Raw genomic sequence first — 22,764 nt, 5'->3', positions numbered from 1 at the left:
AGAGGACGATTAGAGAGAGGGTAGGACTGATCAGGGATAAAGAGGAAATGTCAACTGTTCATTTCCATGGATGCTGAGTTCTTCTAGCATTTTGTGCGTGTTGCATTAGAGGAAAATGTGGTGGAGGCAGATGAGGTTGGGGTAGTCGTTAATGAATACTTTGCCTCAGTATTCACCACTGAGAAGGACTCTGATAAATATGTGGTCAGTGCAGAATAGTCTAATATGCTGGAACATATTAACGTCAAGAAAGAGAAGCATTTGGATAGGTAAGTCAAAAAAAGTCCTAATTAATGGTCTTGGCCCAAAATGTCGACTGTTTACTCTTTTCCATAGATGCTGCCTAGCCTGCAGAATTCCTCCGGCATCTTGAGTGTATTACTTTGATCTCCAGCATCTGAAGATTTTCTCTTGTTTGTGATTGGATTACTACAGTGCAAAGTCTCTTCCAGCAATGCCTACCCTGAAGAAGTTTAAATTCCCCCTTTGACAGGAGTTCAGTGAAACCCTCTCTCATTGCTCTCCCAGAGTCCTGATGAAGGGTCTCGGCCTGAGATGTCGACTCTTTACCTGGCCTGCTGAGTTCCTCCAGCATTTTGTATTACTAAGACAGATGTCAATGGTGATAATTGTTGTACCCTTTCTGGCCATATGAGTAATCCCAGAAGACTGGAGGGTGGCAAATGCTATTCCTTTGTTCAAAATTGGTAAAAGGGATAACCCTTGGAATTATAGACCAGTGAGTTTTACATCAGTGGTTGGCAAACTATTGGAGAGGATTCTTAGAGATAGGATTTATGAACATTTGGAGAAACATACTTTGATTACGGATAGTCAACATGACTTTGTGAGGACCATAACCCTTATTGAATATTTTGGCAAAGCAAATTGATGAAGTTAGAGTGATGGATGTGGTGTACATGATCTATAGTAAGGCATTTGACAAGGCTCCCCATGGCTGGCTCGTTCAGAAAGTGCGGAGGCATGGGAAACTTGCCTGCGTGGATTTAGAATTGGCTTGTCCACAGAAGGCAGGGGGGTGTAGTAGATGGACTGTATTCTGTCTGCAGGTTGGCGACCAGTGGTGTTCCACAGGGATCTCTTCTAAGATCCCTGCTCTTGTATAAATGACTTGGATGAAGAAGTAGAAAGGTGGGTTAGTAAGTTTGCAGATGATGGAAATAAAACTGGCAGGGTTGTGGATAGTATAGTAGTTACTGCAGGACATTGCTAGAATACAGGACTGGGCTGAGAACGCCAGATGGAGTTCCATCCAGGAAAATGTGAAGTGATTCACTTTGGTTAGTTGAACTTGAAGGCAGAACTCGGGGACAATGGCAGGATTTTTAACAGTGTGGGAGGAACGGAAGGGTTTCAGGGTTCACGTCCATAGATCTATCAAAGTTATTGTGGTGATTGATGGGGTCATTAAGAAGGTGTACAGTGAATTCATCTTCAGTAGTCTGGAGGTTGAGTTCAAGATCTGCGAGATAATGTTGCAGTTCTGCAAATCTCTGCTTCGGTTTTGGCTGCCTCATCATAGGCAGAATATGGAAGTTTTAGAGAGGGTGCATAGGAGATTTACCTACGCTGCCTAGATTAGAGAGCATGTCTTATGAGGAAAGGTTGAGCGAGCTAAGACTTTTCCCTTTGGGTGGAAGGATGATGAGAAGTGACATGACAGAGGTGTATAACATAAGAGGCATTGACACAGTGGACAGCCAACACCTTTTTCCCAGGATGGAAATGGTTAATACAAGAGAATGTAATGTTAAGGTGATTGGAGAAAAGTATCTGGGTGGTGGTCAAAAGTAGGATTTTTTTAACCACAGCAATGCACTCAAAATGCTGGAGGAGCTCAGCAGGCCAGGCAGCAAATATGGAAAAAAAAGTTGCTGCCTGGCCTGCTGAGTTCCTCCAGTATTTTGTGTGTGTTGTTCGGATCTCCAGCATCTGCAGACTTTCTCCTGCCTGTTTTTTATTTACCCAGAGGGTGGTGGGTGCCAGGGAACAAACACACAGCCAGGGATGGTGGAAGAGGCAGATACATTAGGGATGCTTAAAAATCTCTGAGATAGGCACATGGATGAAAGGAGAATGGAGGGCTATGTGGGATGGAAGCATTGGGTAGGTTAAAACTTTGGTGCAACATCGTGGGCTGAAGAGCCTGTACGGTGCTGCACCAGTCTATGTTCTAAATCAGGGTAGAACGTTCAGTGATTGGTAGGGTCCTGGGAAGAGTTGTAGAACAGAGGGACCCAGGAGTGAAATTAAATTGCTCCCTGAAAGGGGTGTATATGTTGCCAGATGGGTGAAAAAATAATGTTTGGCACACTTGCCTGCATAGTCTTCTGCCTTGCACTCCCCCCTCAACCTTATCCTGTCTTCTTTCCGCCTTCCCCTCCAGCCTGAGGAAAGGTCTCGGCTTTTGCGTTTGCTGCTCAAGATTGACAGCATGCGTAGAATCTCTTGAATTTATGCCCAGCTAATTAAGATTGGAAGTGCAAAATCGTACAAACCGACTGGCGCAGGAAGAAAACTGGAACTGCGCTAATTCCAAAGGTACATCTTCGTTCTTTCCCTCTCTTTTTGCGAATCTCCCTCCCGCAACTTCATATCACTACCCAAGCCTTTTACCTGCGAATCTCAGTGATCAGGTTGAGTCTGGGGACATTCTGATTGAACAGTCTGAGCGTCAATCATGTTGGCGTCACTCAGAAGCCCCCCCACTTCCCATTGAAGTTACGGGACGTCGATCGACCCAACGCCGATCTCTCACTCTGTGGTCGCAATGTCAATCATGCTGGACGTCAGAGGGGGCGAGGCTCCGAGGCGACTGGGCTTTCGTGCCAGAGATTGGTTGGCAGATCACTGTCAATCAGGCGGCAAGTGGCGTGCCCGCCTCCTCTGTTGGCGGTGTTGAGGCGGGAGCATTGGGAGCCATTGCTGGCGGTGGCCGGGCCTCTAATCGTTCAACGAGGGTCCGATCTGCCTCCAGGACGGGGAGGGAGGCGTCTGTAAAATAAAAAAAATACAGACGTGCATCACAGAGGCCGGGGCCTGTAAACTCAGTTTGGCGGAGGAAAGAGAGGGACGGCAGTGCCGATGGCAGATTTCGCGGCGGCTACGGCAGCGCCTCCGCACGCAGTGGGTACCGGCGCGGCCGGGCCCGGAGCGGCTGGAGCCACCTTCAAAAAGCCGGACGCCTTCGCCGATGCGGTGCAACGGGCCCGGCAGGTCTGTCCGAGGGGATGGTGGGGCTGCGGGTCGGGTAATGAGGTACCGAGAGAGGGCTCCATGCGCGGGAGAACAAAAATCGAGCTCCCGTATGAGGTGCGGCGTGAGGGCCGGGGATCGCCAGGCCGTACCGAGGGAGCCCACCCCCTTTCCCTTAGCCCCACCGGCACTCGGGTGAACATGGGAGAGCGAGCCCCTTGTCATTGAATGGGACGTCGAGCGGGAATTTTATTTCACTTGCGGGCGGCAGGCCATGCGCCCATTGTTGGCTGGGTCACCAGACAGCCACATTGCCGGATATTGGGGTACCTCAATAAGAACCTCCACTCTTCCCTCCTCCCTCTTTCCGCTCCTTCTTGTTTCCTCCCTCCCTCCCATGCCATCCTACCACCCCTCCCCCCTTACCCATCCCACCTCCTCCAAGGTTCTGAAAGGGAAACACACATCGCACGTTTCGTCCTTCAGCACTAGAGGTAGTTCCACTGGTTAAAATTAGATTTTTTTTCTCTTCTGAAAATCAAGTGTAAATTTTTGCACTTCCATAATTTGCAGTCCACTTTAGAGTGAATATAACTGAAAAGATTTTGCTTGGGCGTATTTGCATAGAAAATGCGCTTTGTTTCAGTTCACTTTGTATGTAATATTGAAAATGCTTAGACATTAAATTCCAGAATTTGAACAATTGGCACTATACCTTAAGTTACTGAGGTTCTAAGCTGTGGAATTCCTTTCCCAAACCGATTATTGTCATTATTCTTAAATCTCTTGATCACTTGCTCTAAAGTTTCCCTGTATGGTACTGCTAGTTCGACTTTGTTAGAATAAGCACTTGTGAAGTGCCTTTAGGGGATTTTGGCGCACTGAAAGGACCATTCAAACCAGGTAGCGTCTGAAGGTAGATGAAGGAGAGGGTTTACGTTTCAGATAGATCTGATAATTTGTGATAGATCACTGTTATTCTTTCTCAGTCACTCCTTGGATTCTGCCTAACCAGTTCTATTTTATTTCCAGTTTCCACCATGTTTAGGACTTTGCAAATAGGAAGTTGGGTTTGGAGTTAGAATGTTAATGGAAGGAGAGTTTGTGTTTTTGATCCTGGGCCAATCTTAGTTTACATTAAAATATTAATTCTGTTGAATTCTATCTGACATCAACTTTTCAGTTTTAAGGTGCAGTAATTTATTCAGCATTTTCAGTTTTACTTCACATTTCTGATGTCCAGTGCCATTTAAATTTGGCTTTTCATTCCTTTGGGGAAATTGAAAATCTTTACGTGATTTTGGTTTAAAGGCCCCATTTCTGTATGAATGGAAGTGTATTCTAACTTGACTCAGGCAATGCTTTAGGGATTGGGATGGATAGCCTCTTTAGATTAACCACAATTTTATTTTGTTTATTTTTACTTCAGGTGTTTTTTAAATTAGCTTTGGAGGAAAAACTGGTTCAAGCAAGTAGTATTAAATGCTAGATAAAACTTCCTCCTATCCTACCCTTAAAATACATTTCTGTATGTTTTATTGAGGTAAGTATCTGTGAAGTCACAAATCATAATTCTAAGAATTATAAAATATATTTTATGGGGAGAACAATTGTAGTGTTAGTCATAGAGATCTTCAACACAGAAACAGGCCCTTTGGCCCATCTAGTCAGCTGAACTATTCTGCTTAGCCTCATCAGTCTGCACCTAGACGAAAGCCCGCCATACTCCCATCCATGTACATAGATTGACTTCTGTCAGAAGTTCCATTTACACGTGTCTGCCACTTCCACTCCTTCCATACTCCCACCACCCTCTGAGTGAGGACTTTCCCTCTCATCTTCCCCTTAAATGTTTCACCTTTCACCCTTAACCCATGACCTCTAGTTCTTGTCTCATCCAACCTCAGTGGAAAAAGCCTGTTTGTGTTTACCCTATCTATACCCCCCATAATTTTGTTGTAAGACTTCTATCAAATCTCCACTCATTCTCCTATGCTCCAGGGAATAAAAACCTAACCTGTTCAACTTTTCCTGATGACTCAGCTCTGGCAACTTCCTTGTAAATTTTCTCTGTTCCTTTTTCAATCTTATATTTTTCCTGCAGGTGGGAAGTAAGAAATAAGTCTTTACTTAACTTTTTGGAGTTCTTCAATATGTTATCATACACTTTTGTTTGAAACTAATATTTGAGTGTCCTGATGCAGAAAAGGTTAATGTCCAGCTCTGGGTACACATGGCCTGGTGCTGATAAGGCACTTGGTGAAATACGATTTTGGGATAGGTGTATGCGGGACTTAAGCTCAAACAGCAGCATAAGGTTTACTTTAAATCCTACAGTTAATGCATGAACTATTTAAGAGTGGGGGGGGGGGAAGCTCAAGAATTCAGTTGTACTCATCTGCCGAAGATCCTTGGTGACCTGTATTTTAATACAGATTGCTAAAACTGTAGAACACCCTAACATTTGTCCAAACTTGGCTTGTGTCCAGAGAAACACCTTGAAATGTATCGTATTAGGTTGAAGTGCTGCCTTTACCAGGGCTCATGATGGTATAAATGATTACACTCTACTACGCTGACAAACAAGTATGATGTTATCTATACAGAAGAAGAATTCTGATCCGAGATGAGTGAATGACATTATTTACTTGGTAGGAAAGAGAAATTGTCAAGGTGGTTCATGTCAGTTCTTTTCATGCGACAAGAGAGTGAAAGGAGCTTTACAAGAAAAGTGGCCTTTGACTGAAAAGTTGGCACTGATTGATGTACATCTGGAAATTGTACAATGTTTTGAGAACCAATTTTTAATAGTAAGTAGAAAGAAGTAACCTTGTAAAGGTAATGAGAAAGCAAGTATAATTTTTTTTGTATTCTTTTCATTTGTGACTAATAAGATTTAGTTATGCCCCCCACCCCCATTTTCTGTAGTTTCTGTGAATGAGATGACAAACTGGTGCCCAGTCAGGCAATCTGTATGTGCTTTGATGCCAACATTGCGATACTTGCAGTTGGATTTGACAATGGTTGTGATATGTAATAGAATAAAGGTTGTGTGTTTGGAATGGCAGTCCAAACTGATTGAAAATCCATACACACTGGGATGATGATAGCTGCTAAAAGTATTTGTAGTTCATTGACATTCAGTAAAAAAAACTCTTTGCCTTTAGTTGTTCTGCTTAAATGTGACTCCGTAGCTATAGCACTGTGGTTGATTCCTAGCAGTTCTCCAAAATGATCCCAGGCAGTCAACTTAATTTTCCGCGAATATAGATTGATTAAACACAGTAAAGATTAGAAATGTTCAACGTGTCAGGCAGTATCTGGGGAAACAGTTGTTTCAGGTTGACAACACTTTCTCAGTTCTAATCAAGAAACTTTTGATCTTAAATGTTTTTATTGTAATCTTTTTTTCTTTTCACCTACTCTCTTTGAACTGCTAATTGTTTCTAGCATTGTAGTTCAGCTTTCCAGCAGAGGTTTTTAAAAAAGTTTTTGGGTACAATGGACATCTGCTTTGACTTTCATCCTACCCATATTACCTGAAAGAGAAACTGGTTAACATGGAGTCATGACATGGTGTTGTCTAATATTAATATATAACCAACTGCAGTGCTTCACAAGGGTGTCATCAAACACAAGTGAAGATTCTGGAAGACTGGATATAACTTGATGTGATAAGAACCAAGTAGATTACAATTCAAAGTACATTTGTTATCAAAGCATGTTTGCTGTATAAAACCCTGAGATTTGTCTTCTCCACAGACAGTCATGAAACAAAAAAACATGGAAAATGTTAAAAGAAAAAACAGCAGCACCACCCCATGCACAGAAAACAAAGCGAACAAGCAGCAACAAGAAAAAATTAGTGAAAACACAGAATATAAAACACAAAATCGAAGAGTCCATATTCAGTTCAGCTCAGTGTTTGCTATCTGCAGGCCACCAGTCCTCAAACCACGTCAACTAAACCTTCCTCAGCACCTTTCTCCAATAGCATCAACGAGAGAGATCCATTTGAACACAGGGGCCTTCCTTCAGCAGCAGCAAGCGAGAGGGAGTGAGAGACTCACGCAGACACCTTCCTCCGGCAGCAGCGGCCAAGAAGCTGGTAGATGGTGCTGAACACTTGCTCACCTTTCCCTGTTCACCTCGGTGTTTTTGATCTTCCTTAGTGAGAAATGGATTCGATCATGGTCTCTAAGCTTCTTGGCCTGGAGGCCGCTCACCTGGAGCCTTTTTGGAGACAGCAGAGTGTCAAGTTGTATAATTGGCCCGAAAACACACCATCAAACTGTAGATCACAGGCTTCAATGGTACCAGAGCCACATTTTAAAGGAAAATGAAGATGTAAAAGAAGTAAAACGAACAGTTTCATGGACCACTTGGAGGATGTTGCACATGGTTGTGTTGTTTGCTGGCACCATCTTCATCCTGATTTCTTGAGAGGTGGGAGGAGGAAGGCATTGGGATAGAATTTACAATAGCTTTATTACATTCATGTAAATATTTTACCCAGTAATTCTATTCCTGGCTTTTTTTGTTGTGTGATACCTTCTGTATTACTGGTGCAAAATGCATCCACATTTTGTCTTGAGCTTTGGAGGCTGTTTATAGAGTAGCTTTAACAAGTGTGATCTTCGCTGGCTTCCTGTTCTGGGAGTGAATCCACTTGGCTGTAAGCATACATGAAGTAATGCATTGAATAGGCTTTGCAGTCGGTTGCCAGAGCTATAGATGCCTTTGCTCTTTGTTATTTAATAAAAAGTGTGGTATTAGCACTTAAGGAGGGAATTAAGATGCTAAAACAAGAAAGTTGTGTATTTTGACAATTTCACACCAAGGATTCTGCTCAGTATGAACTCTCATTTTTCAGAAATGTTAGCAATATTCTTTTTCCCTCTTTGGAGAATAGACTGACTCTATTCCCTGACAAAAAAACAAGGAAAAATATCACAGTCCCACTTGAAAATTTCTTGTGAAGAATCGTTGAAACAATGCAGATGCTGGGATAAAAGTGTTGAAAATGTTCAGCAGATTAGTCTAAGGCTGTGAATGCTGTTAATATTTTATGGACGATATTTCATCCAAGTAGGGAAAGTTAAATATATTTTAAAATATATATTTAATATATATTAAGCATATAATATAGAAGGCAAAGGGAGCATTGGTGAGGATAACTGGCACAAAAGGTGGGGGTGATGGTGAAGTATTGTGGAAACTTATTTGTAACAACCCAGATGCAGGTAATGTGAAATTAAAGCAAATAATGCTAATAACTTAACTTGGAGGTCAGGCAGTGACTTAAGGAAAAAAATGTTAACATATCCTTTCTTCTGAACTCTTTAGATCTGTCAATTAAAAGATGCCAGAAAGTAGAAGGGTGTTACACAAAATCCACAGAATTGCCTTGTTTGTTTTCTCTCAATACAGTTGAGACCAGATCACAGTAATTGGAAGAATTGCGAGTGAATCATATCTTCTCCTGTAGGACTGTTTGGGTCCTTGCGTGGTGGGAAAAGGCAAAAAGCAGCAGTTGCATCTTGGTCAGCTGTGTGAGAAGGAGAGTGGAGTTGTGGAGGAAGCTTTCTGCAATACAAGAAGAGAAAATGTGCTTGATGTTGGGATTATATTGTAGGTGGCAGAAATTAGAGGAACATCCTGTGAATAGAGACTGCAGGACTTTAGTTAAGAGGTGTCCTGCACTTGAGTTGTGTGGGGGGGGGGGGCAAATGGGTGAGGACAAAGAATGGGAAAGGAATGAATGTAGTTGGGAGTCTTGTTAGATAAAGGACACGTTAGAAACTAAGTTCAAAGAAGGGCACTTAAGCAGGATATTCATTGTCAGTTTTGAGGCCCAACATGGTTGATTAGAAGTGGTGATACTTTGTTAAATCCTGTAACAAATCCTGGTTGTCTCTTGGAAAAGAGATAAAATAGATTTACAAGCATAAAGGATTGGTGCTAGTTGAGATGGAACTTGCCTTGTTCTTGACTTTTTTGGGATCTGGCCATCACTGGAAAGGCCAGCAATTTTTGGTTGTGAGCGGCCACCTTGAACTGCTGCAGTGCCCTAGTGCAAGTATTTGCAGGGTTTCTGGGAAGGAACCGGTAACATGGAAGACCTGGCGGCATATTTCCAAATCAAGATGCGTGTTTGCGGTCTAACCTGTAGGGGATGTTCATGTGTGCTTGCTGCCGTTGTCAAACTCAGTGGTAGAGACTGCAGGCTGGTGAGATGCTGGTGGTTTGGTCAGATGAACAAGTGCAGTAGATGTTGCAGTCACTATATACTAGTGTTGAGGGTGCACAAAAGGATTGCAGTGGTAGTTCGATGGCATTGAGCTGTTTAGGTTGAGTCTGAACATCCAGATAAGTGGAGATCATTCCACTGTGTTCCTGACCTGTGCCTTTGTAGTTGGTGAAAAGACTGGGTTATCGGGAGTGAGTCATTTGCTACAGGTTACCCAGCTTTGATTCTCCATTAGGTTCAATAGGTACATTTAATGTCAGAGAAATGTATACCATATACATCCTGAAATTCTTTTTCTTCGCAAACATCCACGAAAACAGAGGAGTGCCCCAAAGAGTGAATGACAGCTAAACATTAGAACCCCAACAACCCCCCCACCAGCAAAAAAAAAGCATTGGCGCCCTTCACCGAGCAGTATAACTGATGTTTGTTAGTAGTGAGAAATCGTCGTGTTAATGTCAGTGAATATTAAGAGCAAGTGACTGGGCTCGGATGCAATCATTGCCTAGCTCTCCTTGAAACACATTAGCAGCCAGTTAACAGCATGTGATAATGAAGCTCAGAGACACAATTGTATATTTTATTTTTACACCTTTTAACCTGAAGCAATAGTATATTGTTCCTTAGATTCTTGGAATAGATGTCTTTATTTGTCCAGAACTTTTTTTTTGATAACAATTAAAGATAGTTTAAAGATCAGCTTTATTTGTTACATATACATCAAAACACACAGTGAAATGCATTGTTTGTGTCAATGCCCAACACAGTCCAAGGTAGTGTTGGGGCAGCCCATAAATGTCACCGTACCTCTGGCACTAGCATAGCATGTCCACAACTTACTTATCCTAACCCATACAATGTGGGAGGAAACCCATGCAGTAACGGGGAGAATGTACAGTATACTTCAGTGCCAGGAATTGAACCCCAATCACTGGCACTGTAAACACCATGCTACTTGAGTGTCCACCACTCACTGAAATACAGAAGTCTGGCACCAAGGTTGCTTTGCAGTTGATGCTCCTTAGAGCTCACCTACTGAGCTGAGCTTTGTTGGTCCTCATGACCCATCATGGGGATGATCCAACAGGCTTTACTTTAAGTTGATGCTGCATAATTTTTGGTTTGGATATGTATTTATACCAGTTAATCATAATTATTCACAAACATTGTTTGTATTGAGGGCTCACTTGTCACCCAAGAGTGATACCTAGTGTGGTTCTCTTTGCAGAATGTTTCAAAAGTACATGGGAACTGTAGGTTGAGGAGTCAAAGTTCAATGTAAATTTTATTATCAAAGAACATGTATGTCACCATTTACAAACCTGAGGTTCATTTCCTGTAGGCATACTCAGAAATTCTGTAGAATAGGAACTATAACAGGATCAATGAAAGATCAACCAGAGTGTAGAAGACAAACTGCATATGCATGTATAAATAAATAACAGCAGTGAGATGAAGAGTGCTTAAAGTGGGATCATTGGTTGTAGGAACATATTAGTAGTAGAACAAGTAAGTGTAGTTATCCCCTTTTATTCAAGAGCCTGAAAGCTGAGGGGTAGTAATTGGTGGTGCAAGTTCAGAGGATCTTGTACCTTATAACTGATGGCAGCGGTGAGAACAGAGCATGAAGTGGGTGGTGGGATCTCTGATGATGGATGCTGCTTTCCTATGACAGAGTTTCATGTACATTGCTTATAAGAAGTATTCACACACCCCCACCACTGCCAGTCAATATACACTCCTCTACCCATCTATAGACATTTGTCAAAGTTTTAGATAATCTTTGCAGATTCCTAAGGAAGTAGAGGCGCTGTCATGCTTTTTTTGTAATTGCATTTGGGTGCTGCGTCCAGGACAGGTCCTCTGGAATAATAACACCCAGGAATTTAAAGTTGCTGAACCTTTCCACATCTGATCAAATTGATCCATGCCTAATCATAAAAATAAGGAAAGAGTGGGGGTGGGGTGCGGGGCAGGTGGTCTACAGTCTTGTCATTTGGAAGTTATTTTACCCTCATATGGAGAAGTCCTGAGTTTTCAGAAACAGGACTAGAATAAGATGTGTGTCTTCAGCAGCTTAACTTCCCACTGTGCTTTCAGTCGGAGAGAGCAATAACCAGATTTGGGTATGGACATGAAACCATGTTAGAGTTCGAGGTGAGCTGACAACAAAAATAAAGTACTGTGGTTATTGGAATTCTGAAAATGTTTGAAATACACATGCGATTCTGCAGATGCTGGAAATCCAGAGTAATGTGCATACAGTTCAGGTATCATCTAAAGGAAAATTTTAAATTTCAAATTGATAACTGATAGTTTGGCTCTTTTGGAAAAGTGATGAAATTGAATGAAGTGCATAAGATGCTGAAATAAATGAAGTTGTCTTAGTTGGAGAACCAAAACTGGAAGAGGCTGTTGAGTCACAGATGAGATGGGAGAGTTAGGAATGTTCTGTATTTAGAATCATAGTGCACAGAACTGGACCCTTGGCTTACCATGGTGACTGAGTATCTGTCTTTTCTGGTTGCACTTACCTGCACTTGTCTTGTAGCTTAATAATTTTTGTGAGAATGCCTGCCTCAATGTTCTAATTTTTTTTATTTTAGACAACCAGAAGGTATTCCTATTAAGCTCTTTACTCCTTTTAAACTTATTCCATCTGGACTTTGATGTGTTTGCTGGGGTAAAGTTTCTTGTAGACCACCATATCTGCCTTTTGTAATTATTGAAGATGATTGCACAAGGAGATGGGTGGTTAATGCTGTGTATAAATGAAGATTCAAACTTAGTGGATCAAATTCCAAGTTGAATTAGATTAGAATTCATGGTTCATTTTCTTAAAGGATGGGAATTGAGGTATTTGGGATAGAAAATATAGCAAATAAGTCTAAGCAGGTGGTGAGAATGCATTTTAAGATTGTGTATTAGTGGAAACTATTTTCTCAATGTATTATCATAATTTTGTACCCTCAGAGATAAAGATGGGTAAAAACCAGCTTTCCTTGTATGTGCAGAACTGTGCAAAAGTCTTAGGCACACGTTTAAAACATTTTTTAAAGCAAAGTTGCTTTCAAAAATAATGCAAGGAAAAGTTTCTAAATATCAAAACAATTACTGTAGTTAGTAAACAGTTAAAAAAATCAAATCAATATTTAGTGTGACCACTGTTAGTCTTTAAAACTGCAACAATTCTCTTAAGTACACTGTTGTGCAGTTTTTTAAATAAGACAATCAGTTGGTAAGTTGTTCTAAGCATTTTGGAGAACTTGCCACTTTTCCTCTGCAGACTTTGGCTGTCTTGCTTGCTTCTGTCTCACCAGGTAATCCCAGACAGCCTCGATGAATCTGAGATCAGGGCTCAGTGGAGGCCATACCATCTGTTGCAGAGCTCCTTGTTCTTTTCGCTGAAGGCTGTTCAATCTGTCCCGGTTGAGGGCAAAATCCAAGGTCCGTGAAGTACTCATCAGAGACATGCTGTTTGCAGAGGACGCTGCGTTGGCGACACACTCTGAAGAGCAACTGCAGCAGCTTATGGACAACCTCTCAAGAGCCTGCAGGAATTCAGCCTAACCATCAGTCTGAAGAAGACCTACGTGATAGGCCAAGGCGTTGAACAACCCCCCGTCATCAACATCAACAATTACGAGCTGGAGGTAGTCCACGAATTCACATACCTTGTCTCCATCATCACGGACAGCCTCTCCCTGGACTCCGAGATCAACAGGCGGATCGGACGAGCAGCCACCACATTCGCCAGGCTGACCAAGAGAGTCTGGGAGAACAGAAAGCTAATTACGAACACCAAAATTGCAGTCTACAGGGCATGTGGCCTCAGCACACTGCTCTACGGCAGCGAGACATGGAGCCTCTACTCCAGGCAGGAGCAACGTCTCAACGCCTTCCACCTTCACAGCCTGAGACACGTTCTGGGCATCAAATGGACCGACCGAGTCAGCAACACCGAAGTCCTTACCCAGCCTCTTCACCCTTCTCCAACAACGCTGCCTCCGCTGGCTGGGACACGTACATCGCGTGCCGGACGGGAGGATTCCGAAAGACCTACTGTACGGGGAACCGACCACCAGCAAGAGAGCACGAGGACATCCTCATCTTCGTTTCAAAGACGTCTGCAAAAGGGACATGAAGTCAATGGACCTGGACGTCAAAAGATGGGAAGACGTCGCGAACGATCGCTCACGCTGGAGACGAGAACTACACAGAGGGCTGGAGCGAGGAGAAGAGAAACTGAGGCTTGCTGCCGAGGAAAAGCATGCTCGCCGAAAAGACAACAACACGGCAACATTGGAGGAGAGCGTCTTCAAATGCAATCGCTGCAACTGAGACTGAAACTCCCATGTGGGCCGGTACAGCCACAACAGACGCTGCACCACCATCAGCAGCTGAATCAAAACTCTCCAGGCGCAGATCCATGGTCTCTCAAGACCGACGGATGCCACACACATAGTTCTTTATGACCTTGGCTGTGTTGTTTATAGTCATGTCCTGCTGGAGAATGAATTTGGGGCCAATCAGCCACCTCTCCGGCGCTGTGTGATGAGTGTGAGTTTGCTTGTACTTCTCGGCATTGAGGATTCCATTAATTCTGAGCAGATTACTAACTTTTTTTGCAGAAATGCAGTCCCAAACCTGCAGGGAACCTCCAGCTCTTCTACGGACAAAGTGCCTCCTGTTTGAGCCAAAGTTTATAGAAACATATAAAATTATCAAAGGGATAGATAAGATAGAGGCAGGAACCTGGTAGTTGTAGAACTAGGGGACACGGCCTGAAGATTTGGGGGAGTAGATTTAGGATGGAGATGGGGAGGAACTTTTCCTAGAGGGTGGTGAATCTGTGGAATTCTCTGCCCAATGAAGCAGTGGAGGCTACCTCAATAAATGTATTTAAGACAAGGTTTTATAGATTTTTGCATAATTGGGGAATTAAGGGTTATGGGAAAAGGCAGGTAGGTGGAGATGAGTCCACCATGAATATTGAATGGCGGAGTGGGCTTGATGGGTCAGATTGCCTATTCCAGCTATTTCTTATGTTGTGTAAATTTCAAATGTTGACTAATCAGTTCAGAGCGCTTGCTGCCATTGTTCAGCACCTCAGTTCTTGTGTTTTTGTGTGTAGGTGAGTCTCTTGACTTTGTTTCTGCTTGGGAGGATTGGGTATTGGTAGCAACTCTTCCACAAAGACCACTTCTGACAAGACTTTTCCAGACAATAGAGGAGTGTACTTTGTTTCCAGTGGTTTCTGTGAGTTCAGAGCTGATAGCAGTGCTGGACTTCCAATTTAGAAAGGATGTCATTTTGATTTTGCCTCTCTTCTGTTGCACTCATGGCTGGCCACTGCGTTTGTACTCCTCAACCGTGCCTATTTCGACACTTCTGTCTGCCGTGGAACTTCTGCTTTGGAAAAACCTGACTGATGCAGGATGACCACCTTGTGTCTTGTTGCTATGCCCACTCTTGCCATGGTGTAAGAATTAATGATTTGTAGGTTTAACTGTTACTCCTGCCTCACCTGCACTTTTTAGTTTGATGTCCTTCACCCAGTTTGATTACTTCTGTACCTGTTTTTGTTTCAATTAATCAGGTGAGTTAATTTAACTCTTTTGTTATCTTTGTTTAATCATGCACTGAGCTATGTACAGTACCTACAAACTAAACAAGTTTTTATTTGAAAAGTGGTCTCTTAATGTTATTTTCTTTAATGAAAAATGAAGAGTTCTCTGTAACATCTAATTTTTTTGGAAAGTGAATGTTTGGAAATCTAAAATTTGTTCTTTTCTACTGGTATACTAATGCAGAAGGTAAAAAATAAACTTTTAAAATAAAATTTATATTAACAGTCTAGGGTGCCTAAGACATGCACAGTACTGTAATGAGTTGGTTATTCTTCTTGAAATTGACCAAGCTTCTATCAGATTGGTACTAGACTGGTAACATGGAAACTTTTGGTATTCTGTTCAAGTTACTTTGAGGGAGATCAGTCCTGAATGGCTTAAATCTTTTTTTTTACTGCTGATGTGTTGGTGTCTGTCCTGACTGAGGTGTTATTTGTTGAACCATGTTTTGGTTATTGATTATGCTTGGTAGATATCTAGGTGAGATGCCGGCTGTGTTAGTTATTGATCTGGTATCATATGACAGGCACTAATTAAAGTGCAAGCAGCCTTTATATTTGTGTGAGGCTGCAGTGTGAGAGTTCAGTCTCTTGTGGTGTCTGGACAGCTTCAGCAGATATTCCTGCACATTCAATTCTAGCAGTTGATACCAAACTGAGAGGTAAATCTTGACTCTTTTTCCTCTGACATCTCTTATTTGGTTCTGGACTCTAAAGTCTGCGGCAGGAGGATGATTGAATTTGTTACAAACCTGTTAGACTAGGTTGCTGACTAGATAATTTTCACTGCATTATAGTCTACCAACTCACCGTCAATTCTCTGGAGGCACAAGAGATTGCAGACACTGGAGGACTCAGTTCATCTGGTAGTATCTAGAGAGGATAATTGACAGTCTGTGTTTTGGGTCAAGACCCTTTACAAGTCCAGCTTCACTGGTTTGCTGGTCACCATATTTTTCTTCAATATATCATAGAACGCCAAAAAGAACAGTACATCACAATACAAGGCCTTTGGCCCACTTAGTTTTTCTGACCTTTTAACCTACTCCAACATCAATCTGGTCCTTATTTCCCACATAGCATCCATTGTTCTTTCATCAATATATCCAAGAGTTTCTTAAATGTATCTGCCTCCACCACTGCCCAGACAGTGCATTCCATGCACTTCTCATTCTTCTTTGCTTCAAAGAGTGCTAAACCTTTTCTCGTAAGACCTGTTCTCTAATCCAGCAGCATCCTAGTAAATCTCTGCTACACCCTCTCTAAAACTTCCATGTCTTTCCAATAAAGAGATGACAAGAACTGAACACAATACCCCCAAGTGTGGTCTAATCAGAGTTTTATGGAGCTGTAACATTACCTTGAAGGCCCTTGAACTCAATCCTTTACTTTCAATTTCGATCTTCCAAGGTGTATCACTTTACACTCTTCTGGATTGAACTCCATCTGTCACTTCTCAGCCCAGCTCTGCATCTTGTCAGTGTCCTGTTGTATCCTACTATCCACATCAACACGGACCTTTGTGTCGTGTGCAGACTTGCTAACCCACCCTTCCACTTCCTCCACTAAGGCTACGTCCACACTAGACTGGATAATTTTGAAAACGCCGGTTTCGCGTAAAAATGATAGGCGTCCACACCATGCGTTTTTGAAAATACCTCCGTCCACATTAAAACGGGTATTTCGGCAAATCTCCTCCTACTGGGCATGCGCAGGACACATCTACCGAAAACAAGCAACATGTTTGGTGTCAAATCTCGCCATGAAAGACTTGGTGTGTGTTTGTCCAATTATAGACTAGAAAAACTTAATTGCCAAATGACAGACAGCTGTTGGCTCTTGCACAGGAGGACTTAAAAACTGAAAAAAACAAATACTAAAGTGTATGGAGGCAACTGACAAGGAGTTCGTGGACAGTATGACCCGGCTGACGACGAACATTGAAAAACTGACTAACTCTGTTGTATTAATAAAGCACCTGGTTATATGTATAAAACATGTCTGCATCAGTGTTATCTTGTATTTCCATACAACGTTATATTAGGCTGTTATACATCTATTGTCAGAGAAGTACTTAAATAGGTAAACCACCTTCATTCAAGCAAGGACAGAAAACAGGGCAAAGTGAGCATACTTATTTATTCAGTAAGTTATGGGTCAAAGTATTTGGTGAAGTACATTTCTAACTCTTCTGGCTTCAGTCTCGTTGCCGTAGATTCTGAAATTGTTAGGTTGCGTTCAAGAAAATAATGAGATGGCGCACTGCCGTCACCATCTGTTCCGGCACGTCATGACAGTGTTTTTAGATTTCTCCGGTTACCCCGTCCACACTGCTCTGCCCAATCCGGCATTTTCAAATTTACACATTCTGGAGGGCGTTTTAGAAAAGCTCCGTTTTTGGGGGAGGAAAATGCTGTTTCAGTGTGGATGGAGGGTCAAAACGAAGAGAAAAAGCTTCGGTTACGGATTTATCCGGTCTAGTGAGGACATAGCCTAAGTTATTTATAAAAATCACAAAGAGCAGTGGTCCCAGAACAGATCCCTGTGGAATGCCACTCGTAACTGACCTCCAGGCTTCTCTGTCTTCTGTGGCCAGGCCAGTTCTAAATCCATGCAGCCAAGTTTCCCTGGATCCCATGCCTCACAATATCCTTATATTTGGCATTGGGTTATGTACTTTGGAAATGGAAAACGCCTTTGTTTCTCTTCCAGAGGCTGAAGCTGATAAATAATTGCAGCTCCTTTATCATTGCCACCTCCCAGCTTCTGGTGCTATTTTCACTCTTCCTCCGTCTGTCTATCACTCTTCCTCACCCACCCACCTATTACATGTTAATTCTTACTCCATCCCTGCTCTACACATGTTTTTGATAACTACTAATGTTGGGTCCAGATGAAGCATCTCTTCCCTCTTTCACCACCCGCCCCCCCCCCCCCCCCCCCCCAAGTGTGCCTCTAGCATCTTAAGCCACACACACAAAATGCTGGAGGAACTCAGCAGGCCAGGCAGCTTCTGTGGAAAAGAGTTAACAGTCGACATTTTGGGCCAAGACCCTCCTTCAGGATTGGGGATGAAGAAGTATAGCTTCTTACCTGATTCTCATTTTCATCCTGGCTGCAGGTATGAAAAGTGGTAGAAAACCCTGGCATACTTGTCTCTCTCAGTCGTTTGCTTCTTATGTATTGTGTCATATGATGTGGCCAATCTTGGTCTTTCCATGACCATGATTGTTCTTGGAATTTTTTTTTTACAGAAGTGGTTTGCCATTGCGCCTTCTGAACAGTTGACCCCAGCCATTATCAATACTCTTCATAGATTATCTGACTGGCACCAGTGGTTGCATAACCAGGACTTACGATATGCATCAGCTGCTCATAAGACCATCCACCACTTTCTCTCATGGCTTCACGTGACCCTGATTGGAAGGATAAGTAGGTGCTACACCTTGTCCAAGGGTAAATAGCAGGCTAACAGAGGGAAGAAGCATCTTGTACCTCCTTTGGGGAAGATGTATCTCCACCCTGCTGCCCTTCACACTGTGTAGATATGCACTGTCTATCCAGTCAGCCCTCCTTATCCGCGGAGGATTGGTTCCGAGACACCCGCGGATACCAAAAAACACTGATGCTGAAGTCCCTTATTTAACCTGTCTCAGTGCAGTGGTCTTTAGGACCCAGTGGAACCCTGGACTTTATTTAAACGGTCTCAGTGCTGTGAACATTAGGACCCAGCGGTACAGCTCTGAATCCGCAGTGTTTCCGTTCATGAAAATAATCATGATCACGACTGAAAATAAGGTGGAAGTAATAAAGCGATCGGAAAGAGGTGAAACGCCATCAGTCATTGGAAAAGCGTTAGGCTACAGTTGGTTAATGATCAGAACAATTTTAATGGAGCATGTGAAAGGCCCTGCCCTGATGAAAGCTACAATTATTACCAAACAACGCAGTGGTTTAATTATTGAAATACATATGTTTCTTAAGGGCCTTATATGCATAGAAAGGTAAAATATGTACTATATACTAAGAAAAACGTTTGACTAACTGACGCTAAATAATACCGGATGTACCTGTTCCAACTTCAAATCTGACTTAAAGATGGACTCAGGAACGGAACTCATTCATAACCCGGGGACTGCATGTACTTTTAAGTCATTTCTAGATTACTTATAATACCTAATGCAATGTAAATGGTTGTTATGCTGTATTGTTTAGGGAATAATGAGAAGAAAAAATAGTCTGTACATGCTCAAACAACAAGTCCTGGAGAGAGAACTTCCGGGCTTTCCTGATCCGCAGTTGGTTGATCCGTGCATGTGGAACCCACGATTAAAGAGGGCCAAGTGTATTATGTTTAGTATGTGCTTTATGACTTGTTGCTTAGGAATGTTCTGTGCTGCCTTTCTTTGAGGTTTTGTGAAAATGTTGTAGAATGGTTACTATTTGCTCATGGACAGCACCATTACATTAATATTCACAACTTCAGGAAGTGAGAATGTGTTGCTTTGATTTTATTTTATTTTGAGATACAGCACGGTAACAGGCCCTTCCGGCCCAACAAGTCTGCACTGCCCATTTGCACCCATGTGACCAATTAACCTACTAATCTGTATGTCTTTGGAATGTGGGAGGAAACTGTAGCACTCGGGAAACTCACATGTTCATGGGGAGAACATACAAACTCTTTACAAGCAGTGCTGGGACTTGAACCCCGTTCACTGGTGCTGTAAGTGCTGTGCTAACTACTATGCTAATGTGATTCCTCCCATTTGGAACCTGTTGGCTTATGTTTAGCAACACAAACATGTTACAGACCTATAGTTTTGAAGGCAGATATTATAGTTGCCATATAAATGTTATGCCTAAGTGAATAACTACTTAAGGTATTAGGAAGTTGCTGTTATATTTTGAGAGTCTGATGTAAGTGCATTGTGTATATGCAACATTGCTAGTCAGGATTTTCTGAAGTGACTTTTCTGAGACTGGGCCACACAGTTTCTTCTGAGTCTGGTTAGAAACTGTAAACGTAAGGTAAGAGGTGATTTTTATCCATGTAGAACTACCTGGATGTAGAACACTGTGCCTCATTTCCAACTGTTTTGAACTTGAAGCATATGATACTTAACCATGAATGACTGACTGTGCCTTTTAATGACTATGCAGATAGCTGCTAAAATTGGAGGTGACACTGCCACAACAGTAAACCACAGCACGCCAGAATTTGGATTCGTTGGTCAAAAGAGACAACTGGAAGATGGAGGTAAGAATTTCACTTGACACAGTCATCTCCAATCTATGATATAGTTTTTCAGGTACACTGTGTTACAGCTCAAGCTGCTCATTTCTGTAAAACTTCTACTCTGGTTGTCAATTGATCCATTCTGGGTGCAGGATGAATTAATTTAGTTGAGATCGAGGGAGATGGTGAATGGATTGGGTGTGGAGCTTAACATTGGTTAATATTGATGTAAAATAATATCATTGTCATGGTGCTGATTGCAGCTGTTGTGACAGATGGAGACGATCACAAAATATAGCCCTGGAGAATTGAGCTTTGCTGTGGATCGCTGTTGTTCACTTGATTTGTACTCACTAAATCAAAGGAACAATACTCTTTAATGAAAATGCAGTTTGGAGATGGTAATGTCAGTTTGTTACCAAGACTTCAAAGTGGCTGGGTCTAAACTTGTGGAGGTTGACCAAGCTGATGGCGGTTTTCCCACTTAAATCAAAGTGCTTAGGAGCCAGAATAGAGCTAAAATTAGAAGCATGAGATCAAGAATAGAGTTGTTTTGCAACCAAGAGTGGTGGCATAAATCTCAGGAGGGACATTGAAGCAGGTGTTTAAACATGTTTAGATTACAATTGAGTTCTATCTAGAAAAGCAGGAGATGGTAGAGATGTTAGAAAAAGAGCACGTTTTGGCTAATGCTCTTGTCCCATGGCTGGAAATTCTTGCTTCGCAGTCCGGTTTAACTTCTACTCTATTGAAAAATTAAGATTTGGTGAGTTTTCAGCTGTTTTTATTGAGTTATACATGTGTTTTAAATGTCATTACAGCCTTTTGTCATCCCGGCCACAATAAATGGACCTGACTTTTTCTTTTATTTTGCCGTAAAATCTGAGATGGGGGAAAGGTATGGGGGTTGAACACCTGATTTGCCTTGGATGCCAGACGGACAAGTCAAGACCCTTCATTTTCATGCAAGCTACTCCCTGGAGTGGAGTAATAAATGCAAACACTATTTTCTCTGTGTTATAATGCCAGAGTATAAATGATGAGAATGTGAGGGTGAACCATTTCATCTGCACAGAAGCAGAGAACAGATTTGATAACCAAAGTACTAAACTCCACTGACCATGCTATTTACCTTAACAGTTGGCAATCTTGTTTTAACCTTGAAATTGAATTTTATTGCCACTTTCTCAAGAAATCTGAGGGTGGTGGGTGGAAGGCTAGATGAAAGGCTGTGGCAATATTTCAATATAGTGCCTAAGATTGACCTGTCTACAGACAGCGCAGATTAGACCAGGTTGTATGTTTGTATTGTAGCTTTTTCCTAATCCACATTTAAAGGTCAGGATTGGGTGTATTGTCACCAATTGCAGTGGAAATGCAAAGGGCATTTGTTAGTTAAGAGTTCTTTACAAATGAAAAGAATGTGAACATAGTGCTACAGCTTTGTTTTGTTACTAATACATGTTCAATTAGTTGCTTCACCAGTATGTGTTCAATTTGTCATCTGAATTTAATTTAGTGATAGATTTTACGTAGATTAGAGGAAGAGCACTTGATTTGCCATTTCCCTTCATTCACCTATCAGCAACATCTCTTTTGTACTGGCTTCTCCCCTCTTTCCAGCTGTGATGAAGGGTCTTGATCTGAAACTTCAGCTGTTCATTTTCCTCCCACAGATGCTGCCTGTCCTGTTGAGTTCTTCCAGCAGTTTGTATGTTGCTCTTGAATTCCAGCATCTGCAGACTTTCTTTTGTCTTTCATTATCCTGTCAGATTAGATTCTGGAGGAATTGTTTTACCTTGAATTGACTTGACGTGCTCACATATAGAAATGTTTTCCAAATTTAAGCCAAAATGTATAAATACTGTGTTTTGGCTGTTTGCAATTCTCTTGCATTTTCTAAACGTTTAAAAAGACCTAGTAGGCACAAAGTTCAACAAAGCCATCTCTTGTTAAATGCATAACATTCCTTTGTTTAAGCGATTTCATTTGTTGCTGAGTATATCTAATCTTAATTTCAAGTCGTGCATTGCTCTGATTTATATTTTTGTTGCCAAATTTCTCTCATCATTTGCAATTCATGTCTGTCTTGCCTCCTGCCTGTGTGTAGCTGGCATCACATTGGGTTTCAGGTTTCTACTGCATCTTCCAGCTCCATTCTTGCTGTGTTTCCCAGTCAAATGATCCTGCTGCAGCATGGGGCATGGCCAGTATACGTGCAGTTCAAAGGTCAAAAGTAAATTTATTATCAAAAGCTATTGCAGTTACTTGGAAATCGGATACATATTTAAGTATAGATTGTTGGAAGAAAAAAATTTATGGCTGTATTCCACTTGAAAAAATTACTTATAATTTAAGAGATAAATATGAAACATTTTTGAAAATTTGATGCCCTTATTTACAAAAGACAGGATTAAATATATAGGTGCT

At 41.9% G+C, this 22,764-nt stretch overlaps 1 protein-coding gene across 4 annotated transcripts in view; it reads left to right on the top strand.

The window, feature by feature from the left end:
• The first annotated feature begins 2,888 nt into the window (after positions 1-2,888).
• Positions 2,889-22,764, top strand: part of khsrp (KH-type splicing regulatory protein) — a 76,992-nt gene continuing 57,116 nt past the window's right edge. For 3 of the 4 annotated variants that reach the window (XM_073069403.1, XM_073069401.1, XM_073069399.1), the window contains exons 1-2: positions 2,890-3,237; positions 20,259-20,355. In XM_073069403.1, the coding sequence (XP_072925504.1) occupies positions 3,106-3,237; positions 20,259-20,355 (229 nt within the window). In that variant the 5' untranslated portion in view covers positions 2,890-3,105. Of the gene's footprint in view, positions 3,238-20,258; positions 20,356-22,764 lie in introns of all 4 variants that reach the window. The other variant, XM_073069400.1, reaches the window with a different exon arrangement.

The sequence above is a fragment of the Hemitrygon akajei genome, chromosome 16 (assembly GCF_048418815.1).
Source record: "Hemitrygon akajei chromosome 16, sHemAka1.3, whole genome shotgun sequence".
Taxonomy (NCBI): Eukaryota; Metazoa; Chordata; class Chondrichthyes; order Myliobatiformes; family Dasyatidae; genus Hemitrygon; species Hemitrygon akajei.
This window is presented reverse-complemented; position numbering and strand designations above follow the sequence as displayed.